The sequence below is a fragment of the Tauraco erythrolophus genome, chromosome 1, assembly GCF_009769465.1.
Source record: "Tauraco erythrolophus isolate bTauEry1 chromosome 1, bTauEry1.pri, whole genome shotgun sequence".
NCBI classification, from domain to species: Eukaryota; Metazoa; Chordata; class Aves; order Musophagiformes; family Musophagidae; genus Tauraco; species Tauraco erythrolophus.
Genome location: NC_141465.1, coordinates 10,006,379 through 10,031,395, shown reverse-complemented (window position 1 = coordinate 10,031,395; position 25,017 = coordinate 10,006,379). Strand labels below are relative to the sequence as shown.

At 38.8% G+C, this 25,017-nt stretch overlaps 1 protein-coding gene across 1 annotated transcript; it reads right to left on the bottom strand.

Moving 5' to 3' along the window:
• On the bottom strand, positions 1-21,842 carry ZPLD1 (zona pellucida like domain containing 1). The gene is made up of 10 exons (XM_086625457.1): positions 21,737-21,842; positions 16,265-16,485; positions 12,318-12,499; positions 11,589-11,661; positions 8,301-8,398; positions 7,594-7,674; positions 6,587-6,758; positions 5,086-5,194; positions 2,140-2,169; positions 1-176 (listed from the first exon to the last, which is right to left on the bottom strand). Exons 1-10 carry the CDS (start codon positions 21,840-21,842, stop codon positions 1-3), a joined length of 1,248 nt encoding a protein of 415 aa, XP_086481583.1.
• Positions 21,843-25,017: the final 3,175 nt, after the last annotated feature.

Here is a 25,017-nt window from a genome sequence, read left to right as displayed (position 1 = left end):
TCAGTTGAAAATTGGGTTTTGGATGCCACTCAAGACTGAGCTGTTGGGCCACTTTCTGTGCAGAAGAGTTAGGGAACATACAAAAAACAAAATGCTTGTTATTCCTAGGACGACAATGCCTGAAATCAGTGCACTGGTGACTGAGTTCAGCTGGAAAGGAGGTCCGTTTGGATGAGCTGCAAGGAGAACAAAAAAGCACATATAAGATCTGGTTACAATCTGTCAGCAGTGCCAAACACTTCTGTCTTTCCATTACGACATCCTATATACAGAATAATTGCAATGAAGAAACTGAAATCGTACTTCAGAATGAGCACCCAGGAACTCGGATAAAGCTTATCTAAATAGACTTCAAAACTAGTTACTAGTTCTTTCAATATCCATCACTCTGTGGAATAAAGACAGTAAGGATACTTCAAAGGCATAATCCCTCATATGCTAGTGACCAACCTTGACCTGTGCTATGTAAGGCAAGGCTGTCATTGTTCAGAACTATCAAGGCAGAGGTATAAGGATCTGTGGCTTAATCAAGTTAATGAAAGGATTTCTTCCCTGATATCATTATCCACATCTGAAAGTGTGTATAAATCCTTAGCAGGCATATCTGGCACCAGATATTTGAGCTACTCTAAGCTTGTCTGGACATCTCCACAGAAGGCTTCTTTACACATTTATCAATTCTCAGGTAGAAGAGGTAACATATTTACTATTTAGTGTAGCTCAACAGGCTATTCATAGAACAATCCCTAGATACTGGAACACACACATCCAGCCTGTACCATCTTTTCCAGCAGGAGGGGAAAAACACCCACATTTGAGTGGTAGGTGCTACTCAAAGCACAAATGTATGTTTGCCTAAAAGCTGTGTTTACCCTTACCAGTGCTGGAGAGTGGGGTGAAATGACAACACAGTTTCTGCGTGGGAAACCAGACTGCTCCTCCCAGAAGCAGCCACCTGCCCTCAACATTATCAATCCCTCCTTCCTCACCAAAACTGAAAAAGTCAGCTCTGTTAATCAGGTTGCCCTCTCCTTCTCAACGGCATGCTGCCTTCTGACCTTACTTGTCTTCTCTCCACTACAGTAGTAATCCCGCCTTGCTCTACCTCTACGCTGTCCACTGGGACAGCAACGGGCACAGGAAAGGCTGTTGTTCTGGGATGGAAAGAGAGGGCTGCTGCTTTCATTGGGTGGGAAGGAAAGGTAGCAGCCATTAACACAGCAAGCTGTGTGCAGCAAATGGAGAAATTTCTTTCCATTATTTTTATTATTATTTTAATGACATTGCAACACACCAGGGAGCAATTTATTACAGCGAGAACTTTGTTTCCATGCCAGAAAATAAAGGTACCTGCTTTTTATGCAGTCTAAGTTAAGAAAAGAAGGGAACAAATAGCTTTAGAGTTCAGAGGACAGGATAGGTTTCTTGTGCCACTCAGTCCTGTTATGAACAAGAGGTAGAATGGTCCAAAGGATCAGCTGGTTACCTTGACCATCCCTTCTTAGTCATTAGCTACTCCTTGTTACCAGCAGAGAACAGTAACAGATAGGCTGAAACAAGTCCTCCAACTACCCAAAGGAGAAGCACCCTAAAACTTAAGAGATTTGATCTCCCCTGCAGTCCATTTTCCTTCGCTGCCCTAGCAGACCACAAGTTCTATCCCAGCTTCTACTTAGGCTCTCTTTGTGTGGTTAAATGCCAGGAGAACAGGAGCTGAAGCAGAGCTCTCCTGACTTTGAGCTGTGAATTGAGCTGGACTGCACAAGAATAACCATTTTGCTACTCTCCTCCTGCATGGCATGAGCAGATATTACTGCTAAAGTCTGATTTTGCATCTAGCAATTGCAATGTTCCCTCAGCCTCACATGTCATATCAGCAGATTTTCATTTCAATTGCATCATGGGAATTAGAAGTTGCTATGTTAGTGGGGCTAGGTACACAAATTAAACTGAACATTCCATACTACCCACTGCTTTATTTATAGCATGTCAGTATTGACTCACTTAAATGACAAAAACAAGACAAAAAGAAAAAAACATTCCAGCTCAGTGCATAGATCTCAATTGAAACGGTTCATCTCCTCAGTTCTGTTTTGCTCAAACCCTCTTTTATGTTTCTGGGAATTCTGATTAACTTACCAAGCTGTGAATTGTTCGTTGGCGTCTCATCTGTATAAAACAAAAGCGGGATGCATTATATTCTACAAATACCTCTGCCTACCTCCTCCCCTCCTTGTAACACAAAAGCCAAGAGTCCTAGCTTTATTTTCAAAGCACATCAGTTATACCTGCAACATTTTAACATCTGGCAGAATAATGACAACAACATTAATTACATGACATTACTTCATTTTTAATGTGAGTACACCGATATGAAGTTACTTAGTATTCTGTGGCAAAAAAAAACAACCAAAAAACCCACACCTTAGTGCAGGAACCTCTTAATTGAAAATACAGCCAGTTCTATTCTGTCCCTCAAAAAAAATACAACCATAAGCACAGTATTATACGCAAGCCCCTTCACTGTTAATCATATCACAGGAAGATCTATATAGGAAAAAAATTAACCTGATTTTTTCAAGGAAAAATACATCAGTGACCATAAACGATTATAAAAATGCCCTTTTCCCATGGTCACTTTTCTTTTGACAGTTATACAGTGGCCTTATATTCAATGAAACGTTAGTATTTTCTCTTCAGTTTTTACTTTGACCATTGTCCATCTCAGAACTACATTTCTTGCACCAAAAAAAAGCAAAAACTGTGACAATTTATAAGCACAGCTCACGTATACGTTTGTTTTGAGCAGCTGTCTTCTAAGTTTAAGTGAGACATCCATCAAAAGCTACACAATTTCACCTTCAAAAGTAGGTACTTGCTTTGGTTTTATACACAGAGACTAAAACATTTTCTTCTGTGTATGTCTCCTGTAATGATTTGTTTTAGATTGACAAAGAATAAAGTTTCTCTAAAAAGAACAAAACGTTAGAAATAAGAGTTCAGAAGCACACAGGAGAAGGACCATTACTCATTTGCAGTAGCACCATTCAGCTCCTATGAAGGTAACTGCATAACCAGCTCTGTTTCCAGAACAGCTGGTGAGCAGAGTGACAGGGAGACCTGGCTAACTCAAGGGGAATCAGGTGCAGCAGGTTTGATGGGCTCTGTACAAATGTATCTGTACTGAAGTCAGACCGGAGTTGGCCTTGAAAACAGTGTAAGTGCCTCCAGGCAGCACCGCACCAGAGTAACCCAGCACTGCACCACAGCACTCAAAAACAGATACTTCTCTTCAAATTCTCTCACAACCTTCCCCTTTTTGATTCCTTGACTATAGTGTTCATGAACCTCACATTTTTAATGCACTTATTTTCACAATGGGAAGGGACAGTGGGAGGAAATATTAATTCCCTCTTTCTGCTCCAGAAGGAAAAGCAAGGTGCAAGTCAGATGAAGTAACTTGCTCATTGCCACTCAGGAAATTCGTGGCAGAGTTCAGAACTGAATTCCATTTTTCTCAGAGTACTTTCCACCAAATCATCCTTCTGTCAGCAGCAGTGGGATGCTCCAAAAGCGGACTATGGAGATGTAGAAATATGTCTAATCTAAAAAGCTTTATCCACATATCTCAAGTAGAAGACACCTAAAAATTTATTATTTTCCTTTTCCAGCCTTATTCATGTTTTCATTTTAAAACAGAACCTCAAGAGTTGTCAAGAAATTATAAAGTAATTTATCCTTTCTTTGCGGTCATTAAACATCCATGGACAGATCTTTGTTTGCTTGAAGTTATGCAGTATTTAAAGGTAATGAGTTTGTTGAGATTAATTGTAAAAATGGCATTCACAGCATTTGAAACAAACTATATTACCTAATAGGGGTTGCTCATATAACAAGTTTTATCTAGTTTCCATTCCCTGCCTAAGGCAGCATTTCGCTAGCATACATGTTTGAGCAAATCTGTCATTCGTTTCCCATAAGCACTTACGCATGCAACTTTGAAGTTAGTTCTTTTCACTTTTTCTTGACTAATCAGACAGGAGCAACTCAATTGAGACTATGTACAATGTGAAAAAAAAATACTCATTTTCATAGCAGAAGTGTTGCATACAACAGAGTATTTGTTCTAAAAATGGTCTATTGCTAGATGGTTCCCTATTCCGGAGGGTCAGCTGTCCTTTTTGTATGTGCAGGCATAATCACTTTGCACATAAAAAAGGATTTTATTCTCTTTCAATTATTTTTCCTGGACAGGATTCAGTCCTGCTCTCTGCTTCCTAAATCTAAGACTGCTGAAATCAGTTGCTTAACAGCAGCTTCTTACAAATATCTGTACATGGATTTTCTTAAACATTTTTCAAATATTTTATTTTTATTATTTTGTCAACAGCCAGCCACATAAATTCTTTTCAGAGATTGCAGGTTTCATTTAGAGCTTTTTTTTAAAAAAAAAAACAAACAAAACACAACAAACAAACAAAACCACAACAAACCAAAAACCAAACCACGCTTTGGCAACAAAAATGGAAATCATGGAGTTTCACCTTGGATTTAAAAGAGCAGATTTTGGTCCACAGTTTAGAATTTACAATGTGTTTGTCCTAGTTCTTTCCTACAGCTGAAGGCTAAGCATAGCATGTATTAATTTTATGTAACACTTAGATAAAAACCCATAGGTGAAGCTGGAAGAAATGGTGAATAGAAAGTGACAGTGAATATTCATTAGCTGTCCAAATTAAACTGCAACACTGAACACAGCACCTTAAATTCCAGTATCTTCAGTGAAATTAAACAAAAAAATGAAGTCAACCCACTGAGTGTGGGCTTTTATAATGGCCTTATATGCATTACAGTATACCACAGTGATAACTTCCTCCCACTGGAGTAGGGAGGAAGCATGTGAGCCGAACAAAAACATTAGCTCAAAAGTTTTGCCAAAGACTCCAACAGTATGGGAAAAAATACCCAAATTCATGGAGGATCCACCCTTTCTCTAAGTCACTGCAAATTTACATTAAACTGCAAAACATTTCCCCAGGCTTCTGAAATTCCATCAGTCCAGAGAAAAAAGTTGCTCATTCCTACCGCTCCTTGTAATGATGGGGCCAGCAGAGATTACAGCATTGCCAGAGGCACTCTGAGGGCTCCAAGTTGTCCTCCCACCAGCATCTCTTCTTTCTCTGTTACTGCAAATCTGAGCGGTTAATCAAAACAATCACAGCTTCAGAGTGGAATGGAATTATTGCCCTTCTGTGTTTCCTGCTTTAATGTAAACTCTTTTATAAGCAATCTACAACTTTGATTTTATTTCTTAGTATGCATTAAATTACTTCACAATAAAAACATCTGCAATATTCGCTAGAAGTGTATCTTATAAATGCTTGGCTTCCTGTTGTATTTTGCCTCACTTCGTCTGCAGAACTACACTGCTGTTGTGTACAAGATCCATCTTATAGGATATTAAATTTTCAGTAGTTAATTTCCCAAAGCTTTGTTTACAGACAGTTTTTCCCCAACAAATGTGTTTTGCATGACTAGGGATAGACAACATGCTACAATCCCTATTCTAGCAAGCTTCTCAAGTTAAAGTTCGCACATTTTCCATGGAGTTCTAAATAGCAATGACCCACGTTAAAACAACTCCCAGCACTCTGTCATCTCGAATCCACCTTTAACATCTAACTTATCATCTACCTCAATCTTGGCTACTCAAGTATGCTTCAACCAAGAGCCTTTCTTTAATTTCAACTTCTTGTAAAAGAACTTCAAAAACCTCAGAACATAAATACATAAATAGAAAGAATGAATTATTTAAAATTGTAACATAAAAATACGAAACAATGTACAACATGTCAGAAGTATGCTGAACTGATAGCATTTTAAAATTCTAATGGAAAGTCATTCAATAGGAAAGGATCCTGCATTCTGAAGATATCAACACAGAACATTCTGTGTTTATATGTTTATTTAAATGTTTCAATTTCCAAAATATATTTGTTGTTCTTAACATGCCTAAAATGAAATAATTTTTGAATTGTCACAACTTCATGAACTTCAAAACAGCATCTTCCAAACCATAAAGCAGGCAGTAATACATTATAAGAGATGTAGTACATTGGGTTTTTTTCACTATCAGTCACTCTTTCACGTTTCCCTTGTCGCTATAACTGCACTTACTATAGCTTTAATTTTTCCATAAATTCTATTCTAAGATATTTATATTCATCCACTGTGACTGTTGATACCTTTTTTCTTAGATGCTATACTAAGAATATCAGCTTTGAAGCTGTCTCAGAGTTATTACTGTTAAAAATGAATTAAGGTCCAAAAGGCGAAGAGGTCATTTCTTACACGTTCAACAATCTATGCTTTGCAGGTCTAGTATTATTCTCTCTCCAGGTGACAATATTCATTGCCCTATTCTTCATCAGTTGTTTTACATTCCTTCAGACATAAAAAGCATTCTTACTTGAGACTCTACAAGTCAACTTCATTCTGTGCCATCCAAATTTCCATAGCATTTGGATGCAGTGTGTCTATTTTACATCCAGATAATTAACAGTAACTTCCGCCCACTGAAACTTACTGGCACAAGAAAGGGACAGTCATCTGCTCTGCACAGCTTTGTCACGCAGTGAAGGAAGACCGTAGACATCTTCTGGTTCTTGTGCTTCACAAAGCGAAACACCTCAAAAGAAAACCGGCCCATTTGGCTCTTGCCATTTTCAATTATAGTTGTCTGTGGGTCCTTGTCACAGCTAGTTTTTGTAGAGAAAATTAAAACTAGGATGAGCAGCTGTATGATTAGCATTTTGAAGCTCTTAGCTCAGAATAAGGTAACTGAAGCAGCAAGTTCACTATTTAGCTCCTTGGAAAAGAGCAGAGCACCCTAACGTCCAACATGGGCAGCCACAGTCTGCCTGTTAGGCACAGTCCTGTGCTGAAATGCATTCCTACAAAAACATTATGTTTTGTTTTGCAACATCGCAGCGATAACCAAAGTATCCTTTAAGTCCAATGCCCAAAGAAACTTGAGACCTGAAGCAAAAAATAATCAGGTACGTTAACCAGTATAGACAGGTAACTCCAAACAAAGACAGTATCTCTTCAGCAACCATCACTGATAAAATTTAATCTGAGATACTGCCAAGATATTTTTCAAAGTTCCAATTCAAATAAATGTTATTACTGGGAGTCGCAGGAGGAGCATCTATTTATCTTTAATCATTTGCTTAACTACTTTCCTGAACTGTAGTCTGTGATGTTTTCTATCACTGCCATTCACCACAAGGGTACTTTTGGTAGAACAAAGGCCAGTTTAGCCACTCAGTTCAGGTGTTTACGGTATCTCTAGTAGAGCCAATTTAGATATATGCTTGTCTTCCTTCATAATTCTGAAGACTTTGCACTTCGTTCTATGTTTATGTTCACAAACAAGATAGTCCTGGCATGTTATCTGTAAGCCCAGCCCTTAGTCCTCCCTGCTAATAGTGCTTAGACTTTCCAGGCAGTTTAAAACACAACTACTGGAGAGATTTATAACTGTTTTTTAAAGGAAGGACCCACAAAGTACTGGGTTTGCACAGGACCTACCTGAAAAAAAGATCGTATCGAAGATCATCACTGGGATTACCAGATGGCGTGGTGTAACAGTAGTCCATCAAAACATTCCACCTGCACAGGGAGCAAAATGATAGATGAGAGGAATGGGCAATGTAAGAGTAGTGAGATAAGATTAAAAGACAGTATAGGCAAGTATACAAACTGATAATGCAGACTGCTACACTGAAGCTCAGTTACTGTATTTAACAGGTCATGTACAAGCGCCCCTGCATTCCCAATAAATCACCTGTTTCTTCCCATGACTTACAAAATTAAGCAGCATGGCACAGTAGCATAATTGTATAAAATCATTTGGTTTCATGCAAGTCAACCACCATGCCAACACACGTTATATACCTCCTTTCAGAAGTCATGACCACATAGGACTAGAAATCAAAACCATCTCACTCTTAAAAGCCCTGAAGTTTCTCACTTGATCATACAGAGGCCCTTTCTTAAATAACAGCAATATAGGATTTAAAGTATAATTCCGGAAAACTGCCATAATGGTGACAGTAACAAGGTACGCATTTGCCACCAAGGACCTGATACCCTCCAGCTGGGGGCAGTGATTATCAAACACCAACCATTATTCTAACACACAAAAGGCTATGAGGAAAAACAGTTGCTTCTGAATGAGAAAAACTTGCAACACCAAGAGCCAAATAGCAAGACAAGAAATAACATTCTTTATGTACCTGCCATCGAGGTTGGTTGCTCTTACAGCTGCATATATTTTGGTTTTCAAAGGTAAACCTGTACTTGGAATAAGGAGCTGCTGGCTGTAGGTTGAATCCTGAAAAACAAACATTGCCTCAGTGTACCAGAAATCCCACTGTAACAACTCATCTGCATCCACAGACTAAATTTCCATCTAATTTTTCTAACCTTTCTACGTAGGACAGTCATTTACTTTGTCCTCTGTAAGGGAAGAAGCAAAAAGCAGTGCCAGAGCATTTGTCTGTAAAGATCAACAACACTTGACTGGCCTTATCCATGCAGCTATTTTGGGGAATCTGTGATTTTATGGAGTGGCTGGATCGGTGATTAAAGAAAAAGTATCATTCATTGACACCTCAGTACATCTCCCAGCACCTACGAGGAAACATAGCACCTACTGTGGTTTTCTAAAGGAGAAGCTTAACTGGGTTGCCATAGTGCACCTTTTCCCAGGAAAGGCTGTTAAGGTTACTTGATTTAGTGCAAATAGCAGTGCCACTAGATTTTATATGTCTTAAGCTGGAGTCTGGGAGAACAGACACATTCTGCTACCCAAAACGTAGTTTCTATGGAAGTTGGCTTGTTGAAGGCTTCAAGTAACAAACATTTTAATTTAAATTCTAATACGTAAAAAATGCTGTTTCAAGAAAGCTATACATAATACAAAAGTTGGGAATTCCCCACATACTAATACATATGTATAACTGTTTTATTGATTTCTTCTTCAAAGGCTGAACCATTAATGTCACTTCACGAACAATGTCACAAAATAGATCTGAGTGACAGACGTTGATTTGGCACATCAAAACGGATTTACTGGTAACCTCACCTATGTCACATAGGTTGCTAATCCACAAAGCACAGGGACTCAGCATATTGAGACCTCTTGTGAGAGGCTGAAACACTCAACATGTAAGAAAAATTTTGTTAAACAGAATTTTGACAAGGTTCAGTGTGGCAGGCAAGACCAAGAGCAGCAGCTGACAGCAACAAGAAGGATTAAACACATAAATTGTGTATTTTTTCCAGAGGGAACACCCCTGAAATTCACAGCACACCCAATATTCAATCTCTGCAGCATCGGAGGCCTTGGGAGGTCCACACGGACACGCAGACCAGCTCAGTGACACACACAGAGCAAGTCCTTGAAGATCCATTCAAGTGAGATTAGGTAAGTCTGCCTTCTTTAGAATTAATTATATTTCTCTAAGACATAGCTCTGTCACATTTTACAAACTGATTAAAAAGTCTACAGCAAGTCCCTAACTATTACGTTCCATAGTTGTTCATTTTTTCTTAAAGAGTAGTTTTTATTCATTTAGACAGACATTTACAGGAAGGCCTAAAAGCACATAGCCACTTAGGCTCTCTGAAAGCACATTAAACATTTTGCTATTAAAATTTTTCTGAGTCTATCCTAATGGCTCCTCTTGTCTTTCCTAACACTGACACCACAAAGTAAAGGTAAAAATCATAGTAAACACCGCTTTGTGAGGGAAGATGGAAGCAAGCTGAGAAGATGAAGAGTCAACATTAGGAAATAACACTACAGCTGAAGTTTGAAAGTGTGGCCGCTCACAGTCAAGAGGCACATGTGCACACGACTCTTCACCAATACCAAGGGTGGGCAGAAGCCTCAAGGCCCCTCCCAAAACCAGGACTCTCTAACAGGGACCAAGTGAGCCCACAGGATCAGAGCTCCCAAGACCAGAGGGTCCCAAGAGGTGCTCCCAACCAGGCAGACTGCAGGCAATGCACAAGGTGTCTGTACACACCCAGCTCCAGGATGTGAATCAGAAGAGCGCATCCATCACTTGAATCTGCCAGCCTTTGCAGTACTATTCATGCTAGTGCTACTCACTAGAGGGAGTAACACAACTGAAATCAGAAGGATAAGACACCACTGCGCATGGTTGACTTGCAAACTCATTGGGATAGGGAGAATGAAAGCCCAGCTTAGCATGTGGTATTTGAGAAAAAAAACGTGCTCAGTATAAGCATCAGTAGCATTTATACCTGACTGTGTGCAGAACTGGGCTCTGACAGGCAGCAAACGTGGTGGTCAATGCTTGTCCTGACTGAGGACTTTGGCTACTCTCACTCTGCCCCATCCTTTTGGTCATAGCTTTATTTAAAATTGAGAGAAGTATAATCTTCATTTTAACAGATAAGTTGTTATTTGGAGCTCTGCTCTGTCGAATAAACATGATTTTTTTAAGGCATGCCTTTGGAAAATGTCCTGTTACAATATTTATAGCTCATTATGTTCAAAGCATAAAGCATTGACTTTTAAATCAGTTGCATGAATTATAACTCAACATCATGATGGCATGAATAATAATGCAAAAAAATCAGATTCATAATTTACAAAAATGTTGCTTGATAGATTGAAAAATTGATATTTAAATCAGGTATTTAAAATGTATGAATAAAAATTTTAATCAACACGAAAACATCGTTTCAGGGATTAATGTTGTTAAGCAGAGGTCCTTGCATTTTTCACATTTTACTGTCACTATCCATATTTACACAGTAAAAGTTTATACAATAATGCATATTTAAGTTAAATTATCTAAAACATATGGAAAAAGTGTGAGTCGAAAGCTGTTAAAATTAACCCTTAAGATCTTGAAAATCCCCACAATGAGGCAACAAGTACAGTGGGCTATAGACTTGGAACACATCCCATATCCCTCACTATGATTACAGATGATCAAAATTCTCTCATGAGGCTTAAACATAAAAATACCCCAGCAAAAGTGCTACAGTTTGTTGCTAGTAGAACAGGTCTAGAATATTTTTACAGAATTCTAGAGTACTCTCCGTATCAGTACAATGTACCTATACACATATACATATATATGGAAATACACGTGCATGCGCATATACTTAATAAATGCAAACAGTAGTATGCACTCTGGAGTAGTATTATTGTTATTACTACAACTGATTATTCACATGGCACCACAACCAGAAAGCCGGAGCTGTAAACTGAGGAACTGTATAAACACAGGACAAAAAGACTCTGTGTGTTCTCAAAGACCAGCCATATAAGTACAAGACAACAGGCACATGCAAATGAAAAGGACAAGGGAACTCGGAGATGAAAGATGTCCAGGTGAAAGGCCTGGTTCTTTATGGGAAGATTGGGAAGGGAACAGCAAATAATGAAGAAGAGTCCATACTTTGCTCTGCTAATCCAGTTTGCGCTCACATAATGCAGAGGTGGATTTAGTTCAGGTCATACTACGGTGTTTCATACTCACATTGTAAAGCAACAAATTCAAAGTGCTGATAAAAGTACCATTGTTCTCTCTTACAGAAATAGCAGCCGATGACCTACAATAGAACCGGAAAGCAAAAACCATCACGAAAAACGATATCTTATTTTTGTGTTTACATACTTCGGTGGTTTTTATCATTAAAAAACTTGAGTGATGTCATGAGGAGTTAATCTATGCATTTGGGTTATAAACTTCAGAAATAGGAATTTATAAGTGGAAACACTGACAGAACTTTAACTATGGAGAAAGTAGTGGATACTGTTGAAAAACATGAATCAGAAAAATAATTAGCAGAGAGGTAAAGCGACAAAAAGTAACCCACTTTTCATGAGGTACAAGGTTTAGTCACTGAAATATTTTCTCTTGCACTGTATATTCACACGTTTACAAACTATTTAATGAAGGATTTCCCTTCTTTTGCTGCTACCATTTTGTCATCAGAACACGTGGATTTTAAGGGAAGTTTTACATTATCTAAGGCTCTCTTCATAAACTATTTTATCTCATACGATGATGTTACAAAACTCTTTTTCTTTGCATCATCTCTTCTTTCCTTGCTTTTTACTTTCCCTTTAACTCTTGCACAGCTAAAAATCACTGTGCTGACAGCACTGCTATAGCGTACATCTATTTAGATGTGTATACGTATATACACATATACATGGACGTATATAAACATGGGAATGAAACAGAAATGAAAAGCACACTTACGAAGCAAGCTGGGTATTGTTAACCAAGTATTCCAGTGGATAGCTACAGCTAAATTTGTACAGAAGTCCAGGCAAATAGCTGATAATCGTTGGTGGGTCTGGTGTATCAATGTAGCCTGAAACATTACCTATCTGCACCACTGAGGTATTTCCATAAGCATTGATACCTTGAGCTGAGGATACCTATTGAGGGAGACAGAAAACAACTATTACCAGAAAGTTGACTGTTGAACAAAAGATACCTAAGGACACTGATGCTTTAGCCCATAAAGTAGCCAGAGATATCTTCAGGAAATCTTTCAAAATTTCATTTAGTTTAGTAACATATTCCTTGTGTTCTGTTTTTCACCTCCTCAAAATCACACATACACAGTTCACAAGTGATATCCCTGTTCTTAAAACGCAGACTTCAGCAACATTTGAAAAATCCTGATGAGTCCTGGAAGCATTTTTTCAGTCGGTACTTTTCTGGGCATTCCCAGTGAATTCACATGACTTACTGGGAACTTTTCTATTACAGTTAAAAAATATTAGCTTAAAATGAGCTTCCATATACAATAATAAAGTCAACACACAAGCGATTTCATTCACAGAAACAACACTCACTCTTGAGCTTTGTTTTTGACACGTCAAAACCAATATACTTCATAAGCGGGTACGCGTCAAACAGCTTGAGTCTGTTTTTTGTCTACATTATACATCTCAATCTAAGTTATAAACTGTGTGCCAAGAAGTAGTCAGAAACGCAGGAGCTAAAAAGTAATACAACCTTAATGCCAAAGCAACCTTAATTGAGTCCCTGGACAAGTGCTACCCTGTGTTGCTCCAGCTCAGAGAGTGTGCAGAGCCAGCAATAACATGCAGCTCTCCCAGAAACTGAAGGACATCCTTTCCTGCTGGTAGCAGCCCAGTCCCACTCCATCTGCAGCTACTGATCTGAATAAGGGAGTGGCTTGGAAACAGCAGATAAGTTTCACAAATTACTTCCTCAGTAGGCACGTACACAATGGGCCAATTAATATGGCACTGGACTTCCACTCTAGCGTTTCTTCTGTATAACTGGATTAGCAAAACAGATGCTTTCAATAGCTTTAGAAGACACAGCCTCTTAAAAAGACATTTTCTTATGGAAGAATCATCCTGAGGTGCACATAAGTTGTAACATATACACAGCAGGATATACAGCAGGTATTTTGATTCCTTTGGCTACAGAAAAACCAGCTAAAAGACAGATGCAGCCACACACTTTGCCAATAGCATACTGTTCCAGTTTTAGCTGGGACAGTGTTAGCTCTTCTTTTTTTTTTTTTTTTTAACAGCTAGAAGAGCTCCGTGTTTTGGTTTTACTCAGAGGCTCACTCTGAGAAGAACGCTGATAGCAAGCTGCCAAGGACTTTTCAGTGTGCCGGAGTGCAAAAACACGGCAGGATAAGGGGGGAGCATAGTTGGGACAAGGGGGACACGATTCCCCTTGTGATTTGTGGCGAACTTAAGATTGAGGGCCAAACTGGCCAATTAGTATTCCATATCATGCAGCGTCATGCCCAGTATAAAAGTGAGGGTCAGCCGGGAAGAAGGGCTTTTTGCGCTTTGGCTTTTGCCGCTTTTGCTCTTTTGTGCTTGCTGTGTTTTTTCGCTCTATTGCTTTTCTTTCTTTTTTTTCTTTCCTCTCTCTCTCCCAGCACTCCCACTCTTGGAGTACTATCTCTCCCTCTCTGCCCCTCTCTATTTCGGGGCCTCGCGTTCATCCGGGATTGCAGCTTCGGGACGAGACGGGCTTCGCATACGAGGGGGTGGTGAGCACCTACATTGTATTAAATCATCTGTATTAAATCACTCTTATCTCAACCCACGGGTTTCACGTTTATCCTTTAATTCTCTCCCTCATTCCTGGGGGTGGGGGAGGGGGAGTGACCGGCTGGGGGGGGGGGGGGGGGGGGGGGGGGGGGGCGGTTCAACCTAACCCACAACACATACCTAATCACCCACTAAACGGCAGGAAAATCATGAAAATCAAGTTTCCTAGGTCTATTCCTTGCCTAAAAAGCACAGGCTAGAGCACTAAGGTAGAATAGCTAAATACAGCTTTGTTTAGCTTCCTCACCATCCCACCCCCAAAAAATAGTAAGTTGTGTCTGCCTGTTACAGACAGACCTGGGTTTTATTCGAGTTGTGCCTGAACTGCTGTCTATCTTTTACTTTTATTGAAAATGTTTGAAGGTCTTTGCTGTGAAACACAGCCCAGAAATGCATGGGATTGCTCGTGGGGAACACGATAAGAAACGTTCCCTGCTCCTTTATCCTCTTTCTTTGTGGCACAGCTTGCATAAACTGAGACAATGAGGGGAATTTTTGGTTATATTTTTAGCAGCTGCTACTTTGTCTTTGTATCCTGTACAGCCTTGTAGAGGGCTTCACAGGGAGCTCCAATTATTTACTTACCAGAGTGTGTGTGTGTATTGGTTCATGGTTTTGTTTTTTTTGTTTGTTTTGTTTTTTAAAAAAACATCAAGCTTTTACAATTATAATCAAATAGCAAGTTCAGGGAGTTTACAATGTGACTGACTCCACAGGAAAAAGTTGCTTCCTGGCAAATTCTTCTACTGCAAGTCATGGAGGTGCCACAGCTTTTCAGGAAAAATGGGAGAAGAAAATCTTGAATTTGCTGGACTGTTTTTTGTTGAAATTTTAAAAGAAAACTCAGCCTGAGGCAAATAGCTCAGAGCACATCGAACATTTCAGCCCAGTTCCACAAAGTTGTTAGCAACAGAAAACGGAGTTTGTTATAAAAACTGGCAGGTATCATCAAATCCAAGCACAAATTCCAGATAGAATAAGCACCTTAAAAATAATACATTTTAATGCTTGGTTTTTTAAGTTATTCATAGATACTGTGATCACTGCTTGTACAGTGTTATATACACACAAACTTTCCCTTGGTTTAGAAGGTTTGACTTTCCCCCTCCTCTATTCAGTGAGACAGCTTAATTGAAGAAAATGAAATCATACCAGTACAAAACAGACTTCAAATGAGCTCCTGAATCAGATTCTGGTTCTAAAAATCTCACTCACAGCCAAGGGTTAGATTTAGTCATTAGCTGTACAAAGATGTGAATTATCCATGCATGAAACAGCAACATAAAATGTAGACACTGAAGTTACACAACCAGGCAAAACATCTCATGGCACAGAGCAGCTCTGCAGTAAGAGATCAGTGCTGAACATATAAACCTGAACTTCAGTCCCACATCTTGACTTTTTTGTCGTTAACTGAGTGTAATAGGTCAGGTAACCTTTTTTTTTTCCCCCGCATGTCAAACATTCAAATTTGCTTGAAAACTTCAGCTTGTTGCCAGGCAGCTCCTTATTGAGCTGAGAACTTCCAAGGAGGTGCAAGACCTCAAGACACTGCCAGCAGAGGTGTTTATTGTGAGTCAGGTCCACCAGCCAGACTATCTCCACTAAGACATTCAGTCACTGCCTTATCGCAGAACATTTAAGATCAGTCAATCAGTCAGCAAGCCTCTCAATATAAGACCAGAGAAGTAGGTGCCTACACTGTAACACTCATCTATCTAAACCAGTCATAAAAATATTTCTTTCATTTTCAAAGTGGGTATTTTCAAAGTTTCAGCAAAATTAAAGGCATTTCATCAAGAGTTTTAAAAATGGCTTGGAAAAATCTCATTTTCCTGCTGAAAAAAAAATATTACAATGAAAAATACACCTTCTAATCAGAGGACAAATATGTATCCCACAACATTTTCTCATTACTAATCAAGATTATAAATTACCGACTTTCTTTAGTTTTCTTAGATGTATGCAGTACATTGCTAGCTGGGCAAGACAATGTAAACATTATGTGTAAAACATACAACGCTGTCAAGGCCATTCACTGATCCTATGCATAAACAGCCATGCTACCTTTTCACTTTGACTTTCTCTTACCACTAAAGTGTTTCCACAGGATTCCAAAGTACTCAGATTGATGATGAAAATGACCACTGCTGGAAAGGTGTTGTTATTGATGAAACCCCTGCAGTGGGCATCCCCATGTTTCCCATTCAGTGCCAGATCTGTCTCAGAATAACCAGAGAAAAGAACTGTGCAAAAATTTATCTTCATAGTAATTGTCTGTACTCCACAGAAAACATTGATATCTCGTTCAGCTGCAAGAAAGATACAGGAAAAGACATTGTAAGAAGACATATTTCAACTAATCTACATGCAATTATTGTAGCAGTTAGTCTACTGTGGCAACTTCTGATGAAATCAATTTTTAAATCCTAATCACAGCAAAATATTGGAATATAAAGGTTGGAATTGCATTATTCTGAAGAAAAGGTTTGACTCTACAACATCACTAAAGAGAAAACAAGAACTAATATGGTAACACAGTCTACCATGCAACAAAACTATTATTCCAAAATTCCCCAGCAAATCATTCAGTGGTACATTTATAAACTAAAGCGCTGTAATGAAGTGGAAAACAGCAAGTGCTTAAATACTTGGAGTCTGATTAAACAGTCCCCTTCTGGAACAGAAATTTCCAGCGATTTTGAGAAACTCAGGAGGCCAAGCTCTGCCTTCCAGCCCACCTTTGGCACGAAAGTTGGGTGTGCTTGTCTGAGGTTGTCTGGAGTCTGCTTTGTACGAGACTGCAGTCTCAGGCTGTGCAGACTTTGAAGTACTATCAACAGCATGTCAGAGCAATTTATTATGATATCGTTGAAGTTGGGGTTTTTTTTTTAAGAATCATCAACTTTAGCTTTAATGAAAAATCAGTTGGCTCTTGAAAGACGATGATCGATACTACAAAGCATCTTACAATCTTTCATTCTGTATGTTATGACAATACAAAAGACCTAGAAAACAGCGATTGTTGCAACTGATCAATTTTTGAACAAGAGCAAAAAACCTTCTCGGATGAATTTGACCTTCTATTTGAAAGTTCTGAAGATTTTTATGTACTTGAATGGAAAGGCATCAGGTTAGGATATAGGCACAAGCAACAGTTTGTTCTGCTTTAGAGCCAAAACATAACTTTTTTAGAAGCTCTTCTTCACCCGTAGATGATTGGGGGACTATTCTGTTTTTTTCCTCTAGTGCTTTACAAAAAGATATAGTGCATCGTGTTAAACAGACATTGCTCCTTTATACAACAACTCGTTTATTACATCTGCTTAAAGATTAAATGCTATTAAAAACTGAAAAAAACAACTTTAGTCGATACTATACCATTAAGCCTGCTGAAATGAATTGTTTCACTGCATTGTCACAACAGAGAGGAAATGAAATCTCCATTACAATGAACTAGCTCTTCCCCCATGGTACAGGAGCACAAGCAGTTTAATTTAGACAGCTTTAATGGTGGCTTTAAAGCCAAAACAATCGAGTGCAGGAAATAACAGGCTAAACTCAGTCCTGAGCTAATGTGATGATAAATGTTACTCACTGGGTGTAAATTTGGGCAGAAAGGTATTGGAGGCAAGACAGGAGTTGAAGTGATTTGGCATGAAATTCTCCAGGTTTGTACATATACATAATTCCACTAACATAGCATATAAAGATCACGAAGCAGCACGCCTTGGGATTCACTACATGAGGACTGTTATGATCCATTTAATGGATCTACTAAGGTAGAGGGAACAGTACAAAAAGGCAAATGGGAAAGTGCGTCCTTACACTTACTTGGACCAATGCACAAACAGCCAGATTGTAACAAATTGCAGGATATAATATAAAGTAGCTCAGTTAATTTTATAACTCACTTCAAGCCTTTAAAAAGCAGGATATCACTTCACCTGTTAAGGTACCATTCCCACTTGCAAAATTCTCATTTGACACGTTGGGAAATGAGACTGTACAGTACAAAAACAACCTTTGTGCTAAACAGGAGGATAAACGACCTTTCCAGATTGAACCTTTTCTGCCCACTACTTTACAAGGAAGTATTGTTGCCAAATTAGTCCATTCTGGAATTAAAACAACATTATTTGCCCAGAAATTAATCTGAAACCAGGTGCAAACAGACCTAATGTTCCTTTAGATGCTAAACATCTAGCTCATTTCCTGTGAATTTAGAAAGGTAAATATTATTCCTATATATGTATAAGTGTAAAGAAAAAAATATTTGCATTCCTGCAGTAAAAGCTTCTAGTTTTCTGAGTAAGGCAGGAGCAATGCTTTGACGGTTACATCACCCAGCCGATGAGGCCTTAAATATAAGGACCTCTGTTACTCAGTTTCCATGCAGACAAAGCATTTGGCCTCTTTCTGACTCAAATCACACAAACTACCTATATCCAACAGCACTCACAGAGGCGTCACATGCAAAACGGAGTAAAGCTCTAGAGGTACATAGATACTACAGTAACAGAGACCATCTCGAGTCAAGGACAGACCCATGGCAACACGAGCCACATGCTGACAGCTCCACTGCCTCCTTCTGCTCTGACACCCTTCCACACATTGCCAAGACTCACCCCAGAGCAGACAGCGATAAACCTGTAAAGGACAAGTTTGCCACAGAACACCATTGACAAAAGTCATTCCACCAGAAGAGGCATGCAAAGACATTTATAGTTCAAAATCAGCTTCTCTGCATGAGCCTTCTCTTTGATCAAATCACTGCTTTGATAGTGAATTAAAACGCATAGTGTACATGAAAAAGCTGCAATATTTTCTTAGCTTCTACCAAGTTCTCAGTATGTGTTTACAGCAAGAGTCCCTTGAATCAAAACTGTGTGTTTCCCATCTGAAGATAGCCAGACTGCTGTGGCTCCATCCCCCAAAAGCCTTCTAAAAGCTGTGTTTTACTGCAATGCAGAACTAAAGCTTTTTCTCCAGGCAACTCTCTGAAGGACCACAGGATCTGACCTTATTACATACTCTCTAGAACACATCTTGCTTTTGGTATAAAACGTCACAGAACTTTTAATCTACCAAATATGTTTTTTTTTTCCTTCATCCCTGCTGACTATTGCATACCTACACTCCAAAATAAATCTACAAACTGCAGAAACAAAAGTCCTGCCTGATTATTTATCATCTGATTTATGCAGCACTATCCCCATGCAAGAGTCACCTAAGCAATGAATGACAAAAGCACAAACAAATGAAAAATGGATGAGCTCCAAGGTTCCTTTAGGAAGGCTGAATTCTCATCTTTGCTGAAGACAACTTCTGTTCTTTGCAGCATTTAAATAAAAAGAGCAGACAACTTCAAAACCCAACGGCTTCTCTGGCATCTGCACACCACAGACCTCAGCAAGAAAGTCCATTCTCACCCCATGTTTGGAATTTCAGCTGACAACAGTGAAGATTTCTTGTGTGGAACAAACAAGAAACAGGAATAAAGTCACATCCATTACCCGGGCTCTGTAAGCAGTATCTCAGCCTGGAGGATGCTTGTTTTGAAACGCTCTCCTTTTTGACCTCTGTCTCTCACTACTGCCCTTCTATTTGAACTCTGAAGGCAGTGAAGCCAGCACCCTCAAAGCCACAGCCTGAGCCAAGCACTGTGGAATCAAGCGTAGTGAGGGCAAGCCCCTTCTCCTCTCTCACCCATCTTCGGGGATTCTTGACCTCAGAAAACAGAGCTCCAGCTGCCTCACGCAACTCCACTAGCCCCAACCCATTACACAGCAGTCTCTTCTGCATACTGAAAATAATACCTGCCAAATTGTAGGACAAAAGGGTTTTCTAGTTTTCACCTCTCTCTCAAATGCACAGCTAACAAGCAGAATTATTTTTCTTTTCTAGCTCGAAAAATCAGCACTAAGACTGTTGATTAAATTCCAACCTTTGAATCTTTACTGCCTGAGATCACAAACAAGAATGAGCAGGACTCAACTCTCAGCTCCTACAGGCAGTGCAGGGTGATTAACATTTACTTTTAAAAAACCTGTTTACTTGTAACCTAAACAGGTTTTCTCCTGAGTCCCTGAGATTTGGCAGACATGGAATCTGATACGACTCTTTTTTTACAAGGTAGAACTGCAAGTGGCCCCTAAATACCCACAATAAGCTGGATTTAATTCACGGGTATCACATTGCAAATATAAAACCTTGACACAGGGCTCGTGCAAAAAATGACCAGAGAAAAATTTAAAAAGCACAGAAGGAGGAATTTAAACTTCCCTCTAGCTGCTGCAATCCTCTCAAGAAGCCTGAAACAGAAAAACAATTACAAGAAAAACTACAAAGGGTAGATATGATGCAGGTAGGCACAATTCATCCACGCTTTTGAGGCAAGCCTGTAAAACTTTTACCTAAGAACGGGAAGATAGAAGTAGTTTGTGAAATACTCAGTTAAACAGTGATTTTGTCAGGGATGGAGGCAACATATTTCCTCTTCTTTGCATGTCTTATTTCCCTGCTCTCCATATTCACACCGATTAAGTGAAAAAGGATCAAACCCACTGTTGGTCTTTGTCAACAAAGCACCTAGCAGTGCAGTGGTAACACAGGAAGCAATAAACAGACTGTGGGCTTTCTGCTGACTTAAGTTTAATAAAAGAGCTGATCCTGAAAAACGTCAAAGCTATTATTAGTCAGAAAGCACCAACACTGAAAGGTATTACAGCATAATACTATACTGGGAGTTCATCACTATACTGTTCAATTCAATAGCTACCTCAGAATCACAAGATGTGAGCGAGCCAGTATTCACAGCCTTTATTATTATTATTATTCTGTCCAAGACACAACTGAGGCAAGAAGGATAAGCAACATAACAGAGACTAAAAACATTCTTTAGTTGAGTAAACCCTGATACATATTAGTAAGACTGAAATTTCGTTTCTATTTCTCATTATATTAACAGCTCTGGACATCTGATGTCCTCAAAATTACTCAATTCCCGTTTTCTTGGAGGCATGAGTGTACCTCATGCATAGATAGATAGGTCCCATTGTTTCACCTGTCCCTAATCAAGCACTTAACATTGAAGCAAGGCACTGAATTTTGCCATCAACATCATTTTGCTCAAAAACAGATATATATTTCTGTATTTCACTAAAAGGACGTAATTATATTCTCTTACCCAGATAAAACATGAAAGAAAACCCAGTTAGAAGTTTCAAACTCTTAAACCTATAGAGAACATTTCCAACAAGACAATCTGTGGTGATTTTCTTGGACAGGATAGAGCCCTGGCAAATGCAGGTCAAACCCCACTGATATAAGGGGAATTGTATTCGTCACTACTAGGCTGAATTTGACCCATTGTGCAATTAAGAAGAAAGTAAAGTGCAACATTAGAGGAGTTTCATTGTCACCAAGATAGTTACCGCTCACTTAAAGTGGAGTCCTACCCCCAGGCTTCAGACAGATTTCAAGTTCTGTATTTAAAAATAAGCACTGCTTCGAACCAAGATAATAAAGAAGCCATTAGAAAAAAGTCTATTAAACACTTACCAGGAAACCTGCTATGGAGGTTAGCGTCACAGTTGTATCCATTGAACTGAGCCGTCACTGAAAGCACTTTGATCGTCAGCAGGAGCAGTAACCATACCTGTTCCATTGCAAAACCTAGCAAAACATTAGGTGGTTATTACACACATCTGTTCATCGTGTTAAAAATGCTTACTGCAGACATTTAACCACTCGGGAGGTGATGGTCTCCAGCAAGGGAAGTGGGGATAAAGCTTATGGGAAAGAGGCCACAGGCAGCACGGCACATTTCTTGACTTCTGAGTAAAGTGTAATTTCTATTAACTTCCACAGCTTTTAATCATAAACTTGTGGAAAAAGAAAAGGGTACTCAAGGATGATATAAAATAAAAGAGAAAAAAAAATCTCTAAAACATAGATTAAGATTGCTTAAATATTTAAACTCCAACAGGTTTTTTGACATTTCAGTGTAAAAATTCTTTGAGAAAGACATCTTTGAACAATAGTTTTATTTTAGCCAAGTCCGTGAAAACCGTACAGATAAATGGCTTGCTGAGCAATTCTCAGGCTCGAGGTCCTAGAATAAAGATCAGTTCATATCTATTTGCCAAAAAACTGTTCTTTGAAGCACACATGCAATTGCATTGAGCTTATGTACAGAGTTGGCACAGACACTTGCATCTATTTGAATTGTATCTGGCAACCAGACCAGAAGATCAAAACACATGAATTTCTAGTGTCTTGAGAAATTATTCCTCTTAGGAGGAAAACTCCAAGGTCTAATACTTGTGGTATTTAGCACAATAAAAAAAAAATAATCCAATTCATGCTTTTGTCAAAAACATCCCAAAATACTTAAATTTTTGTCCATGAATACAAGAATCACTGGTTATTTTTTTTAATACATATACACATATGTGTATAGATATATAAAAGGTTTTGTAATCCTAGAAGATATCTCTGCTGATGTGGACCTCAAATGCAGCAATGTCTTCCATTTTCCCAGACAGGAACTGAGCAATTCTAAGGTTTACGAGGTTTGCGTTCTCTATAAACACAGAGAGGCTGATCGTCACCTTTCTCCAAGGGGACAATGAACATTTGTAAACTCCATAGAAGCAGCACACCAAAACGCAGCCATATCTGGCATGGCAAGCGGCTGTCACGCATCGCTGAGAAGAGCTGGCAACAGCACACGGAGAGAACATTTGAGACAAACCCTCACTCTTAACTGGATCTTTCACAGCTGCAAAGCAGTCTGAGCTAAAGTCTGTGCAAATTAATAGAAAGGTTTCCACTAGTTTTCAAACCAAGCTTACAGAGTACACAAACTTGGGATTTAAAGCCTCGTGTTGAAAGACAGACCCATAGAGGACACTCTCAAGTGCTCTTTGTCAGTAAACAAACCAACCACAGCAAAACACTGAGCCAAATTCTACTAAGAAGTCAAAAGCATGTCCAAATGTCCAGCCATTCTCTCCTGTGTGATTCTGCTTGGAAGTACATGCAATAAAAATGGAGAATTGGAACCATTAGCTTCCTGCTAAGCATGTGTGTTTTGTAAGCCAGGTATAACTTTTGCTATCATATCCAAAAGCACTTTCGCTGGCAAGTTCTGCACAGCTTCTTCAAAGTGTGCCCTATAGCAACAATATAACCTCCTTTTAGTTTCAAGTGGATACAAAACCCTAAATGGAAGCACTCTTTGACCCTCTTACTCCTTTTCCATTAGATTCCTGTGGAGGTCAACAGCACTTGCCGCTAATGCCGATGAAGTATTGTGAAAACATATGAAAGAAAATAAAATTTCTAACTGGGTTGCTATGAAACCTCTGTGTTTTCATGATCTCCTCACCCTCTCCATTACTCAGATGGAGAAGTAAGGCGGTGTTTTGTTTGTTTACTATGAAAATTCATACTTTATTTTGAAAGAAATATTTTTTCCCTTTGGAAAACTGGCACTTCTCCAGTGTACCGGAGCCTTACCTCTGCTTGTACAACAGTTACATCAATAAAACGGCTATTACTGTTCTGTTGTATATAAGCTGGTTTCTGATGTCCGCTACAATGGTATAAATCAAGGGCAATTTACCAAGACCTAAATCTGACTTCAATTTTCTAACTTTTTGCCACCAAAAAAAAAAATGTTTGAAAAGAATTTAATGAAAGATGACACTGACAAAGCTGTATCTGTTATTTTAGATGAAAAGCAGAACTTAAAATAAATTCTAAAATCTTAATTATTAAACTTAACTTCTGCTGCTGTGTTTCAGAGGAAGGAGAGATGATTGCTAAGGAATAAAACTGAATTAAGGCATTAAGTATTTATAGCATTAGTTCTCTAGCTGTATTCAGAACAAATCAGATTTTAACACAACCAATAATGTCCTACTTGCTTTCTGGCTATTGACTCATCCGCGTATGGATCAACATGCAGATCCACATCACCAGTTGAGCTGACTAACGCTGACTTCAGTTAAACAAGTTAGGAGCATGCATTATTATTCATTTCTCGAGAGAATTGCAAGGCTAGAAAGCACCCTGAGAGGACAACCTCACCTATCTCCCCACCCCACCAAGAATCAAGGCAGCCATTCTTGCTTTTCCAGCTGGTTCTTAAAGGCCTCTGGTAATTTATTTCTCTACAGAAATGTCTAAAACTTCAGTCCCCCAAACATATAAGGTGTCCTAACTGAAATATTTGTATCATACTGATACTGTTGAACATTTCATCCAACTAAAGAAGCATAAAACTTTTATCAAAATAGTAACAGAAACATCATAAATCTTATAGCCTGTACATGAATATGAAATGAAAATTCCAGGTACAAAAAAAAGGAAGGTAATATACAAGTGTCAAGAATAGGGTGATTTATAATCCAGGAATCAAATTTATGTGAAAGATATTTGCCTTTTTTCTTCAACTTAATATGCAATTTTTCAAGCCTTTTGAGGAATACAGCTCTTGGTGATTTCAAAAAAAAAAGTGCTTCTTTGGTCTAGTAACAAACGTGTTTGGTTGTTGGGACAACTTTCATGATTCCAAAGATGCCAACACATACCTCACATAGAAAATAAGGAGGTGATTGGTGACAGCCAACATGGCTTCAACTAAGGGCAAATCCTGCCTGACGTACTTGGTGGCCTTCTATGATGAGATTACAGCATTGATGGATAGGGAAAGAGCAACTGACATCGTCTACCTGGACTTATCCAAAGCATTTGATACTGTCCCACACAACATCCTTCTCTCTAAACTGGAAAGACATGGATTTGATGGATGGACCACTCGGTGGATAAGGAAT